Below are 15,528 nucleotides of genomic sequence, written 5' to 3' on the forward strand. Positions count from 1 at the left end.
CTTCTTTGAAAATTGTGAGTCTTGGGAGGTTTATAGTACAAGAACCATGAATTACGCATATCCCAGACACAGATTGACCATGAGGGAGAAGGGTGCGTATTATCCGATTTTATAATAGTTTGCCGAATAATAAATGCTAACGAGAAGAACATTTTAATTTACTCGTAGAAATAAAACCATATAGTGTAGAAGAATACTATAGATTTATTCAAAACCGAAAAACCACTGTAAATGACACTATTTAACGATTTTATTATTATTATTAGCTACTTTGTATATGCACCCACATCGTGGTTTAGGCGCATATTCTCGACGCCGCGTAATTTTAAAATCGATAAAGGACGGGTAAATTATGAAACTTCCTAAAAATTACTTCCTGGCTTTACTACGACGGGAGGGTCAATGAAAGTTCAAGGACATTACCGGCGCGATTGAAGATTTCCCATTGACGTTAACAAATAGCGCGATACGATTGAGGGAAACTTCGAACGGAAAAGTAAACGGACTTACTTGCGACGACTCCCACGCCAGTTCGTTCCACTCCTTGTGGGACGTAGCCCCGTCCGGCTTTGCTGGTACTTTTCTCTGCAGATTTCGCGGCAGCTTTGAGTTTTCTCTTTCCCATTTCTGAAACAATACAAATTCACGTTTAACATGTTGTTTAATATCATCCCCGACTAACATTTTTTGTTTTATAATGGTAACTGTTATCAAATATCTCCATGAACCTCTAGAACTTAAATGGAGAATGTTGAAACGGTAACCAAAATTTTCTCTCTATTTATTTGTAATGATGAAGTTGTCGTTAACTTTATGAACCATAAATAAGTTTTATCATGGCAAGAAATCCATTTTTGTTACCGTTATAAAGCCTACCTACGGTGTTTATAAACACTGAATCACCCCCCACTCCCCCCATCTTGATTTTATATCCTTGTCACTTTGTTTTGCTTTTACCCTAAAGTTTACAGCAATGGGTTTTTACGTTGACATTGTTATAAATAGATATTATAACAACCCAAAAACTGAAAGTTTCCTATTTTATTTGGCACAAAAAATATATTGAATAATTTTTTACTGAATTGCCCTCGCTTTGAGCGCTTTAAAACGTAAATTTGGTAAAGTTAAATCTGAATTTTTTTGCAATTAAAATATGCGTTTTAAGTCCACATTTTTGAAGAATTGTGTCAGAAAAGTTTCAGAAATAAAAAATAAATTAAAATTAAATCTTCTTCCTTTTTATAAAGATATTCCTATCAATTCTGAAAAACATCACAATGGCCATAAAATAAAAGTTGTTCATCAGATTCGCTTTTGAAAATTGGTTAGTTTTACATGGGTTTTCAAAATAACTTACATAGGTGTCTTATACAGTGTACCCCATTTAGGAAGTGATATTTTTTTTGAAGAATAAAGTATCAACGGATTCTTACTCAGGACTACCTAAACACCTAACTATACTAATTACAATGGACCTCGAATACAGGCTGTAGAATGTTTATTTATGACTCAATCCTTTTTTACTGTTGGATAAATCTCATTAAAAAACACTGAATTTTTTTATTACATATTAAGTTCTTTGAAGCGGAAAATCTGTACTTTTAGCGATTTTTTCAAATTGCTACCATATTTCAGACACATTTTTTCGAATTTCGTAATTTATTTCTTAGTCTTTTAAGAGAATTAGTTCGTCATGGGTATACCTCTCTTATAGTACACTTAAAAAATGTTTGCATTATTTTTTATCATTATTGTTGAGATTTGCATAGTTAAAATTTGTTTACAAGATCTCAAAACCACACATAAAACAATCATTATTTACATAGTAAGCATTTATTTTTTAAAACGTCCAAAACTCTGATTATTGGTAGGTCTGAATAAGAATCTGATTCATTTTAAATTTGAAAAAATTCCTACAAGCGCTTTTCTATTTTCCGCTTCAAAAAAACTGATGTGTCAATTGTCAATTGGCTGTGGCTTTAGTCGATGTTATATGAAAAACACTCGCTTCTTAGTAAGTTCTATGCAACAAAAAGAGAACTAACAAAACCGAGTCATAAACAAAAATTCTACAGGAGTAGTGCTTAAGCTAGGCACCCGCGATATTTTGAGCACCCTGTTTTCGGATTTCATAGAGAGTCTTATATAAGAATTCGTACACACTTTACTATCGATATTTGGCATCAACAAATAATCCCAGTTGCCTATGACCTTCGGTTGAAGCTGTTAGCAAAACGCAGTTTCAGTGCATCAAAACACAAAACCATCAAAATCAAACCGTAAACAAAGATTTTACAGCTGTGTACAGTTGTACAGGTGTTCAATGGGACAGACTGTATATGAATAATAATGGCAATATAGCAATATAGTAATAAAGTGCTTTTGCGATTAGTTATGGTTTTATAAGTAACCAAAAAGGTACTTAGGTAGAGAAGGCGCTAAATGTTTGACCGCAATCCATTGTAGCTGTCTCTATAGACCTATTTGATTGGTCTATTTGTCGGAAAGCATGTGGTTAGTTTTGATTAATTTTTGTCATACCTATGCTTTATATGCTGTCTCTTCTCAACAACAGAATAACGGAAACTTCCCGGCAATAGAGCATTGGTATTGGTATTAAAGGGCGCTCACCGCGGGCGTCCAAACACTTAGGCCACTAGATGGGCCCGTTGTGCCCCCTCCTACAGAAGGTCAGCCACTCCTTTAGCCCCATGCTGTGCACTGAGTCCAGATCCGGCAATAGAGCATATAGAGCCGGCAACATTGCGTTAAAATCAAACATTTAACGTCCTCTAATAAAAGTGCGCAAATGTCAAATATCAATCATAACCTGACTTTTTAAGCGTTGTTTAACATTAAACTAAACATGTCTTTTAAAATTGTGCAAACGACAAAAGTTTGAAAAACAGTACCGTCTTTGACGGTCTTTTCAAGCACATGGGATTCCAGAATGCTTTAAGAATTGTAAACGTTTTTACCCTGTGAGGCATATAACCCCAACTCTGTTTTTGAGCTGAAGTAACCAACACGAAACAAAAACATATGTATATAAAATAACGGCAACGTTCTAAATGCAATATTATAAACCTTAAAGTGTGTTGATATTTATTGGACGTCTTTACTGCTTATAAAACTATGCAAGTGTTATCAAAAGCTAAGCTTATATTGAAATAATTATTGTTTTGTATTTTTGCAATTGTATTTATAATGAGAGCTTTATCTTTTTATAGAAACGAAAAATGAAATGACACATGGTTAAAAAGTTACCTACGCCGACCGGTATATAGGGCGTCTCATGGTTGGCCGAACGTTGGCCGACGTTTTGGGCAAAAAAGACCTAGCAATTTTCTGAAAAAGTTGCTATAATTTTTAATATTTAAATCGGACATCTTGTGTATTCTATTTTTCTCTGCGCTCATCGTTTCTGTAAAATATTACCCTAAATCTGTCTCCGTCGATTTTCAGAACATTAATTATTTTGCATATTTTTTAACTAAAACGGATTTTCAACATTGTTATGCATTTTTTTCTATTTAAAAAGCTGAAATGTTTGCTGCAATTTGCCGGCACCTTGGGTGCCAATTCCGCGTAAAGTAATATCTTCTGTGATGTACAGGGTGATTACAAAATTATTACTTTACTGTTTTCCAAAATCCTTTTTTTCAAATAAATACCCTGTTTATTATCAAATATTCTGACAGACAATTGAAAACGCTTAACATTTTTGTTTTTGTATTGTTTTCATCCAAAAATCAAGAAACTTTACAATTTAATGACAAAAGTATCCACCAAAGAGAGCTTTTTAACATTTTTTTTCAAAATGAAGAAACTTTCCGCATGGACTAAAGATAGAACCACCTACCAAGACACATCAAATGTCGATTGAAGAAAAAAAGCGAAAACCAATACGTTATAATAAAAAATAAATCTAGTAATTTATATTATTATTATTCTTAGTTCCCCAAAAGATACAAGCTGTTAAAGAACTGTTTGCATTTTCAAGACCTTACCATTTATGTATAGGAACAACGAAATGAAAGCGCCTTTAATTATCTAGAATATTTGATAATAAACATGGCGTCCCAGTTGAAAAAAAAATTATCAATTTTGTGTAAGACGGTAAAGTAATGATTCTCGAAACACATAGAAGCTATTAATCCCCAGGGAACTAGTAACCAGGATACTGGCGAATTTCACCAAAAATTTTCGATTTTCAAATATTCAACCAACCCAACAATAAGAATTTACTGTATCAATCGAAAATTTCTAGAAATGGGTACAGAGAAATATTTTACAAAAAAGAACAGAACGATTAAGCAAACGGTAATACTGCGACAATGAAAATATTTTCTTCCGATTGAGGAAAGTCGAAAGCCCATGGCGATTTGCATCATACTTGTATTATTGTATTGGTAAATAAAATAAAAAAAAACTGAAACGTTTGCTTCCTTAAATTCAAAAATATCATTGAAACAAACCTGGAAGATATTTTCTGAGCTGGTATAAAGTCGCTCCAACAAGTTGCTTCCTCTGTAATAATGTTTCCGTTCCATTTATTAACAATATTACAAAACGTGTTACAAATAAGACGCGAACGATATAGAAACCGAACGCGAAGAATGAAACGCAAAAAGTGCTTGGTTTGAAACAAATGCAGATTCGTAGATGACCCACGCATGTTTATCCCATGGAATTAATTAAAAGGTGACGCGTGCATGCATAATAACCCGGTAGAGTCGGATATTAATATCAAAGCAAACCGCTTCACAAAAATTGAACCTACATAAATAAACAAGGATTTATTTGCTTCGCTTTTTATAATTAAATATGTATTGTTATAGAGCATGGGTAAAAAAATGCGATGTTTCTGTGGATTAGAGCTTTTTAATATGCATAGGAATAACGCGTATTTTCACAATTTCGCAATACGAAAAATATCTCAACACTCAATTCTTCATCGTGTAGGATTTAGTGAAGACGCAAAATTCTTATGTAAATTTTTGGCCTATAAAAGTAATATGTATTGTTATAGGGTACGGGTAAAAAAAAATTGCGTTGTTTCTGTGGATTAGAGCTTTTTAATACGCATAGCAATAACGCGTATCTTCACAATACGAAATATATCTCAATACTCAATGCTTCATCGTGCAGGATTTAGTGAAGACGCAAAATTCTTATGTAAATTTTTATTCTATAAAAGTAATATGAATTTTTTTCTACTCCCGTCTGTAAAATACCTAATTACCCACCGGTCTAGCGTGCGGGAAGCGTCACTTTACCACGTCAGTTTCGTTTCCCATGAATCCGAGCCATTTCGGACATTTCCGGGATTTTACCGCACGGATTTGGGAGCAATCGGATGTTCTCGGAGATATTTCCCACGCTTTGAATTTTGACGTTTGTCAATTCTGACGGTCATGTCGGTGAATGTATTCGTGTTGTTTTGCGAAAATGTACCCAAAAACTAACGGTGGTAGAAAAAGTATAGTATGCAACACGTTCGGTAAACATTTTAACTCACTCGTTTATTAAAAACTCGCTCCGCTCGTGTCACCACCCACCAACTGGGGCTAATTTTTGTTATCTCAAACATCGAGAAGGGCTATTTCTTTAAGAATAAAATGTCAACAAATTCTTATTCAGGACTACATAAAACCTAACTATAGTAATTTCCATGAAATTCGCTTAAACATTACTCCTGTGGCTCAATTTTGATAATTCCTTTTTGCTGGATAGATCTTACCATAGAGAAATGAAACCTTTTTTTCATATTCATAACTGACACAGTTTTTAAAAAGGGAAAAATCGTAGTAGATATTAGAAGATTTTTTCAAACTGAAAATGATAACAGATTCGTATTCAGGTCTACCTAAAAGTAACTAGACCAATGACTAAAGTTGTTATTTAAAAATAAAAATTGTAAACTTTGTAAATAACGACTACTTTATATGTGATTTTAAGATCTTACAAATTTTAATTATACAAACTTCAAAAATAATAAATAATAACAACACAATTGACAAATTTTAGTAGGTCTAACGTAAACAAAATTAAAATATAAATTATCGAGTAATAAACTTGATTTTAGGAAACAGTATTCTGATGCCAATCAATTTTGATATTTCTGTTATTTTCATTAGTAGATGAGAATCAAACATAATTTTTAATTTGCAAAGTCTGTTTAGTTCATACCTAATCCTAATCTAATCATATCTAATTTTTTAAAAATCGTTCGTGTCTTTCAGTGAAATCTATCTAACAAAAAAAATTATCAAAATTGAGCCCGCGATATTTCGAGCACCCTGTATTCGAATTTCATGAAAATTAGGATAGTTAGGTTTTTCATTCGTCCTGAATAAGAATTCGTTGACACTTTATGGTTAAATAAATCCCTAATAGCCCTTCTCGATATTTGACACCAAAAATTAGTCTTAGTTTGCAATGACTTCAGGTTGATGTAAGAAGAAACACAAGGTTTTAGTGCAATTTTAAGAGATCTACCCAATAAAAAAAAATTGTCAAAATCAAACCGTAATCAAAGATTTTACTACGTTATACAGCCTTAAATGGGGCGCAAACGATATTTCAAACAGGCTGTATTGAAAAATATAACATAAAAATTGGAATAGTTGGGTGCTAAGTGCTACTGAATAAGAATTCGTTGCCAATTAATGTTTTTAAAAATTCCTAATAACACTTCTCTCTTCTCTCTCTTTTGTTAAATAGTCTCAGTTGGCCATGACTTTAAGCAAAACAAATAAATTTTTTTTATCAAAATCGAACCATAAACAAATATTTAACAAGGATGTATAGTTCTTAAATGGGACATACGGTATATGTATCCTTGTCTCAAACATTGGCATTTGTTATTTTGTAATATTAGACTGGTAGTTTCAATTTTTACGATTCATTCTTCACCTTATTTTATTAAATTTAATTATATATTCTATATGGTTTTTTTATAACATTAACAGCGTTGTTCGTCATAATGTTATCAAATGTTTAAAGCCTTACGTATCTTGGCATCCAGAAATATTGCCCGTGTTTGTACCAGACAAATTACTAGATCGAAACGGCCGATAACGTACGTACTTCTTCCCGGTATGCTTAAATATCTGCCTCATTTTGCACCGACCTTTAAGAAAATCCGACCCAGTTAGCCGGAATTTATAGCGACGACTTTGCTAATGATAAAACTTAGAACTACAGGCGCATTTGCATATAACATTTTTACGTGCACACCAACAAGGTTCTCCTATCGGCTGTTCGCCTAAATCGTTCAATTCAAACTCGTGCCAATTCTTATTTGACCCAAGACATTTAAAATTTTGTAATTCTAAGGAGCTATCCTTACTTCTCAACCTTTTTATTTGTATATGAGTAAGATCACGTCAAGTGCACCCCCATTTACCACTTGATCATAAAAAATTAATGTATATATATTTTTTATAAGTACTTATGATGGAAAATTGATCCCTCAAACGATTTTTTAAAATTTTGATTTTAACAACTTTTTTTTTATAATGAAAATTTTAGGTACTTTTAATTAAAAAAAGGATTAAAAATCAACCGTATCGACTTAAATTTATTTTTTTATTTTCGTATTTTTAACTAACTTTTAAGTTAACAAATGAAAATTTAACAGATTTTTTGGTAAAAAAAATAGCCACATTTAAGTTTAAGATTTCGGAAGAAAATTTCACTGCCCGTCATTAGTTTAAACAAAATGAACTTATTTATGACATTATCATCATTATTACAAACCATTGGAACAATTTTCGCTAGAATGTAGACTCTTTTCAAAGGATGAAAAAGTATTTATTAAAAAAAAAATAAGTTTAAAAAAAAATAAATGACAAATTTACAATTTCATTATTTAAGCTTGTTTGTTCTATTCAGTATGTTATGATTGTTAATATTGTTAAAAAAAAAATAATTATTATAATAAAATAACACAAATACTAATAAAATTTATTTTACAATAATATTTTGTATTATTATTTTAAATTATCACTTCAATCTTCAATGCAGTTCGAGACGCTCGGCAGCGCGGCGCTTCCACAGTGTTCGGCGCCCGGCGCGCTGTCATAAACAAATTCATTTTGTTTAAACTAATGACGAGCAGTGAAATTTTCTCCCGGAATCTTAAACTTAAGTCGATAAAGCATGTGACCGATAAAAAAAACATATTTTTTTACCAAGAAATCTGTTCAATTTTCATTTGTTAACTTAAAAGTTAGTTAAAAATACGAAAATAAAAAAATAAATTTAAGTAGTTAATATATTCTTAAAGTATAGACATTTGACCATAGAAAATTTCATAAATTTATCTCTTACGGTTGATTTTTAATCCATTTTTCAATAATATTCATTATAAAAAAATGTTGTTAAAATCAAAATTTTAAAAAATCGTTTGGGGGATCAATTTTCCGTCATAAGTACTTAAAGAAAATATATATAGATTGATAGAGTGATCTTACTCATATTTAATATATGAATTAAACCAGGGCGCTGACTTGAATGTTATCCATTTGATTATCATTTCCAAATCTCATCACTGATCAGTGATTGAATCGTCAAATCTATTCAAATCATAATTAAAACCGTTGCTTACTTTGCTGAGTTCAATTAATTGTCATCGGCATAAAGATGATAATCACAGAACCCTGGGCTACACCCTGATTGCAGCCAAAATATACTTTTTGTATCCTCGTTCCTTGAATCTAATGTGATGAAAATTGACATGAGGATTCCATGATTTCATCATCAGCGGACCAATTTGTTTTATGTTCAGGTTTGGAATGGCTAAGCTTTTCCTTTAATGTTGAACTTTCGGATGAATCGATAAATAGCGAACGACAAACCATACAAAGCCAGAGGTCTCAAAGAATTGTAAAATTGTCAATATACTAACCTGCAAACATTTTGGCTCGTGCAGAGATAAAGAGGCTGTGCCAAACTCTCGTCCGCAGATGTAGCACGTCAAAGTCCTTTTTCCGGAAGATATTCTCGTCGTGTCGCTTTTGGACGTGTTTTCCGATCGCGTTCTGTCGATTTGATGAGGCGATGCGCTTTTTTTTATGGCGCTGATCGGTTGCGCCAGTCGTTTCGATTTGTATCGCATGGCGATCGGTTTTTGGACCGTGCTTTTCACTGAAAAGAGTTATAAATGATTATTCAACTGTAAAACTTGGTGATCTCAGTAGTATTCCGTTGATGTACCTATGATGATGGTTAAGGTTCTCAAGAGAGGCAGGTATAGTTATAGCATATATTGCCGTGTTCGTTCTTAAAGAATCTACTGCTTTTGTATTTGATGCTGATGCTAGAAAAAAATACAAAGCATTCATTGAAGGATGGTTCACTAAAAGATTAATAATTACTCACATTGATAGCAAAAATGAATTTGTCAATGGTGGCTTACTAGCATTTCAATCAAAACGAACTGGAGAGTATCATGAAGACATGAATGCTGATATTTCAGAACACTGCTTTCAGCAAATGCTAGATCTTTTTCCTGCTGGGTCTGTTATAGACATTGATAATGGCAGCTACCACTCAAGAAAATCCGAATCATGGAAAAAAATTAGATCATTTAAGACGTAACACCAATTTTAAAAAAAGAGATGTATCGGAAATAAGAACCACGAAACCAAAAATTGTTTTAAAAAACAAAAAAAAAGCTAAGAATTGAGGACAATCATAGAATTATAAAACAAATAAAAAATGCACGCGAAAATCTGCATTATTGGTAGATGAAGAACCTATTTTCAAAAATTAGGGATCAACAGGATCAACGAAGAAGATGATAATATCGATCAGGCCGTTGATCAAACATCAGAATCGCTCTAAGTAAATTTAAAAAGGAAAAGCCACTATGAAACAGAGATCCTTAAAAGCAAGAGGGAGATAATATGTCAGGGAAGGGTGCCAGAAAACGGAACAAAAAAAATGCAACATTATTGGGCATACCATCAAAAGTATATGAGCGCATCTTTGAAGATGCCAACCTGGAACAATTGCAGCAATCTCAAAGCGGGGTAGAAGATGGTCACATCTTGAAAATTAAGGAAATAAAAATATAGAAATCAATTTAGCTTTCCTAGGCCTAGAGAAAACTTTTGAAAAACATCCAAGACATGCAGTGAAGAAAAGTTTGTTGAAGAGAGGTATGGAACGAAGACAAAGCAGAGGAATGCCGCCGCTAACATACGACCAAAATATTGAAAATATACTAAGAGGACTGGCAATGCAGTTAAGAATCTATATAGCCAGAATTCTAGCAGGATTGCGGATAGAGGAAGGTTATCAAATCCATATGAAATCAATAAGGTATCGAGGCAGGGTTCTTGTTTACCTACAACCTTATTTAAACTCTGTTTTATTAAAGGAAATTAATTTACAGAAAACTCCGTATTTAGTGATCAGAGAAGAAGGCCAAGATTTAAAAGTCAACTGTGTTCGTGTTTACTCTGTCTCGTTGACATTCAGAGCGCTGTCTGAAACAGATTTGATGATTGCACTGCACCTTAAATCCCTGACCGGGAGGATCAAATAGTAGAGGGAGCTTTAATTGCTTCACGGACGACCGAATTCCAAACGGAATTCAGCTAAAATATAATATAATAGAAACCTGTGTCGCAGTTTATATTCTTGGGGTGTTTGGGATGTGCAGAAAAGGCCGGTGTCCTGTTTCTGGATCATGTTCAGAAAACGCTAATGTAGTTATTTGTCGAAGTCTAACTGATCTCTTTGCCGTTGCCGCTATGTGATAAACACCTGCTGTCTCGAGAGGAATTTTATCTTCTAACGGTCTTAGATGTTGGGAGATTTTACGACAGGTAGAAAATCAAATATAAACAAAGAAAGAAAGAAAAATTAAATCTGCCAAAGAAGACTGGATAAGGAGAGAGTGTGATCAAATGGAAGAATACGAGCGAAGATATGACAGCTTTAATCTGCATAGGAAGCTGAAAGAGATGACCGGAATGACGAAATATAGTCAGTCTACTGTATTGAGAAGTTCCGACGGCAGTATTATTTCCGATGTCAAGCGACAGCTGATTCGCTGAACTGAATATATTAAAGACCTTTTCAATGACGATCGGCCTGAACTGAACTGAACGGAGGAAGAGCAAATGATCCTGACGAGATACTTAAAATTATAGATGAAGACACAATTATGATCCTCGTAAATCTCTTTAATATCATGTACTCAACCGGAGTTATTCCAAGACAGTTGCTTTCATCTACATTTATAACGTTACCTAAGAAACCAAATGCTACAGAACGTTCCAAATCATCGAACAATAACTTCTATAAGTCACATTTTGAAGGTGTTTTTAAGAATTATTCATAATAGAATATTCGCTAAGTTGGACTCCGAAGCCAATTAGGCTTTAGAAAGGGTATGAGGACTAGAGAGGCTCTGTTCGGTATAAACGTGTTAGCGCAAGGTTGTCTCGACATGAACCAAAATGTTTACGCCTGTTTTGTTGATTTTGAAAAGGCGTTTGATAAAGTTCAACACCAAAACATAGCCAATATTTACTGGAACCAAACAGCAAGGGGTCAGAATTGAAGATCAGCTTACAGATGAATTCTGCGAGGTGAAGCTATGCTATGAATGAACGACAGGAGGGCGTTACCATAAAAGGACAGATTTAAAACAACTTACATTATGCGGACGACACCATTATCTGCACACCCTACTGCATAGGCTAAATGATACATGTGAAAGATATGGACGAAACATGAACCTTAAAAAAACTAAATACATGATTATTACAAAGAAAGTAAATGTTAACGGAATTCTTACTATAGACAACACAACCAAATAAAGAGTAAGAAAATACACTTAGGAACATGGCTACACGAAACAATGGAGCAGTCTCATGAAGTCAAAAGTTGCATAGAGGTAGCCAGAACTGCTGCAGAAAACCCAGAAACAGGACGAAATAATTAACTCTCTAAAAAGAATAAAAATGGAACACTTTGACCACGTTATCAGAGGAACTAAATGGAAGCAAAGATCAAGTGCAAAAGGAGTCAAGCGAGAAGAAGAACCTCTTGGTTCAAAAACTTAAGGGAATGAAATGACAACACTCTGAGTGTTCGAAGCGTTTTCGGAGCGCGAGCATTGAAGATGCTAAGTGAGATTTTGGCGAAACGTCTGCAGGATTCCAGTCGGATGCAGGATTTGAGGATTTGCAGGAAAGGTACGGATGATATCCCGGAGTAGAGTGTCATCTAGCCCTTTAACCGTTTGTAAAAAGTGGCAAATAACTAACTAACAAGAGCTGCCCTTTTGATTTTTTGAAATTGTTTTTAATTATTCAACATTTCTGAGGTTGTATTTTCTAAAAATATATTGTTGAAAAGAAATAAATAATAAGGATAAAAAAATTACCCCAGAAAAAATGTGGATTTTGATTATTGTAGCCAATTTTAATTACCCAAAAAACTCAAATTAACTCGGATACTACGAGCAAGAAAATAGTTTCATCAAGATTATTTTTAATTTGTTATTTATACTTTGAACTTTAAACTGGCATATTTCTAAAAATATTCAAAATAAACCAATAACCAATTTTTGCCGGCATTTCCCCGAAATTCACCTTTGTGTGACGTTTCATTGGGAATATATATTTCCTTTTGACGTCATTCCACCGTATCCATTGTAATTTATTTTTTGTGTCTTTGTTCTCATGTCCTCGGGAGTTTTGTTAATATGAGGTTCGAAGGAATAATTAATAACGAATCGGTGATACCTATCGACCGAATTGTTTCGATAATAAATAAACGAAACGAAATATTTAATCATCACGGTGCACCGCCTTAGCAGTAGTGACATTGAAACGCGATGCAAGGGGAAATTTATTGATTTTTGTCGGTGCTTGGATAAAATAACATTCGGTTTTAACGCACCCAATGAGTACTTTACTTGCACGGTGTTCTAAAAAGCGAATTGCTATTTCCGCAACGCAGAGCTGAATTTTGGTACGCAATTTAACAATTCTCGAAGTCCTATCAAATTTCCGTTAGTTTCAGGGATAGTTATATGATTTAATCCCGTAAAATACTTTGAAAACACGCATAATTTTTTCACTCTGCACTAAGAGGTGTCCGAAATAAGGTTCCTTAACTCGGAAACTACGAGCGATATAAAAAATATTTAAAAAGAAAATGTTTAATTTTTTATATAGAGTGAAGAGCTAAAATATGGAAGAAATTCATTCAAACATCAGGTATTGGGTTTGGATTGGAGTTGCGCATGTTTTGTGGTAAATAGAAAATATACAGGGTGCATCAAAAATAGATGCCGATACCAAGTTCCTTTTTTAAATGGAACACCGTTTTCTAAAATCCATTTTTGAATCATACCTCAAATTTCACGCATAATTCATGTAGCATGTCCTATATGGTTAATTTGCCTTATCTAATTCTATTTTTTTCCTTATTAACTTTTGATTTTAAATGTCCCCAGAGGAAGAAAATCCAGATCTTGTAGGCTCTATTGGTCCATTTATAGCAATTCATTGTCCTGAAAATAGCTTATTTAAATATTCACGCATCTGTCGATCAAAATGGGGCGGAGCACCATCCTGGTAAAATCAAACCTGATTTGAATTGGGGATTTTTTATTCACAATCCTTTCCCAAACATTTATTTTTTGTGGATGGTGTTACGATTTTCTCTCATCCATCGGGAATTATTTCTAGTCCAATACCTACAGCTTTGTTAATTTGCCGTACCATTTAAACAAGACGTGGCTTAATCGCTAAACAGTATCTTTCGATGAAAAAATGGATACTGCGTTTGCTATAGCACTACATATTTAGAATTTGAAGTGGGTTCCTATTTTTTTTTAAGTTTCAGTATCATGGTCAAATAACCCACAGACAATAGGAAAATTGGCAATTATTTCAGAAACTACAAATTTGAGGAGTAGATAATTTTATACGAAGTCAAACCGGATAAAATTATAAAAATATAAGGTTTCGATTTGAAAAATTTTACTTTTTACGTCTTTTATAATTTAATTTTTGTACATGATGAAAATATCCACTCAACATATGATAAAGGGTGCATCTTTCACAAAAAATCCATCTATCCATATTTAATTACATATATAATTATCACTCCTATTTATAAAGGTGGCAATAGACAAAAAATGTAAACTACCGAACACACTTTTGGCAACGTTTGCGAGAGAGTAATTAAAGCGAGAATTGTTAAATTTTTGGATAAAAACAATGTTCTGTCTGCGTGGCGTTTTGGTTTTCGAGAGGGACGATCTACACAGGATGCAATTTAGGCTGGCCCAGAGAAAATATATGATGGTATAGACTCGAGTGAACCAAACTTGTATTTATATGTGTATTTATAGATCTGTCGACACTGTATAAGCTAAGCCAGTGTGATTTGAGGGGAAGAGTGCGTAATCTTTTGAATAGAAAACAAAGCGTGAACATTGACGGGACCATCAGTGAACCAAGGGTAGTGACATATGGAGTCCCACAGGGTAGCGTGCTAGGTCCACTACTGCTCACCCTATCTATAAATGATCTACTATATTTAAACACAAAATAGTAAAGTAACAAGTTTTGTTGACGACAATGTGAGTTTTGATCAGGGAGAAAACTGACACCAGTTACATTTACTGACATTAAACTGTAACAAAACAAAATATATCCTTTTAACTTCATTTACAAATTCTCCCGCTCACCTAGGCCTCTTACAGATAGGAAACACACGCGAAATTCGAGAATTATGCTGGACAGACATATGAAGTGGGACCTGCACATAAAATATGTCTGCAACAAAATTAGAAGTTTGTTATCTAAATTTAAATAAATTGAAGTCAAAGAGTGAGCGTCCTGGTGTCCCGCAAGGATCGATTTTGGGTCCGCTCCTTTTTCTTATTTATATGAATGATTTTGCACATTTTATGAAGCCCATCAAGTGTACACTATTTGCAGAAGACACCACAATTGGATTGACTATAGACTATAGAGAATCCTGTAGAATACATTTTCCCACCATTCATATTATGACTTTACCATCTACTTTCATTTACAATATGCAAATTCACTCTAATAAATCTAGTTTTTCTGTTCAGCCTGACACTATTTCCTACGCAACGCGTAATGCACACCATCGATTAAAAATTCTTTAAACCTGAATTTTAATATAAAACGCCTTAGTAGCAATCCTTTTAAGGGAGCCGTCAAGAATCCACTGACAATAAACTGTTTTTACACTACTAATGTGTGCCTAAATTTAAAATTTTAAACCTGCGTAACCTGTCTACTTTTACAAATTGGTTGCGTGTGTTTTGTGCTTTTATCGATATATTGATTTATTATCCTTATATGTATTTGTTTATTTTGTTTTGATTTACTACATTTTGTATACTGTGGTAAAATAAATAAACCTAAACCTAATCTAATCCTAAATATCTTAGAGACTTTTAAATATAACGCATTCTAAACATAGTTTGTGAGTCTATTGTGCTATGGCATAGTG

At 33.4% G+C, this 15,528-nt stretch overlaps 1 protein-coding gene across 1 annotated transcript in view; it reads right to left on the reverse strand.

The window, feature by feature from the left end:
- LOC132696266 (zinc finger protein 474-like) overlaps positions 1–15,528 on the reverse strand; it is a 47,146-nt gene that overhangs the window by 13,792 nt on the left and 17,826 nt on the right. The window contains exons 5-6 of the mRNA XM_060661009.1: positions 8,915–9,153; positions 511–627 (exon numbers count right to left, since the gene is read on the reverse strand). Of these exons, the coding sequence (XP_060516992.1) occupies positions 511–627; positions 8,915–9,153 (356 nt within the window). The remainder of the gene's footprint in view (positions 1–510; positions 628–8,914; positions 9,154–15,528) is intronic.

Source organism: Cylas formicarius, unplaced genomic scaffold (assembly GCF_029955315.1).
Source record: "Cylas formicarius isolate icCylForm1 unplaced genomic scaffold, icCylForm1.1 PGA_scaffold_10__41_contigs__length_53128322, whole genome shotgun sequence".
Taxonomy (NCBI): domain Eukaryota; kingdom Metazoa; phylum Arthropoda; class Insecta; order Coleoptera; family Brentidae; genus Cylas; species Cylas formicarius.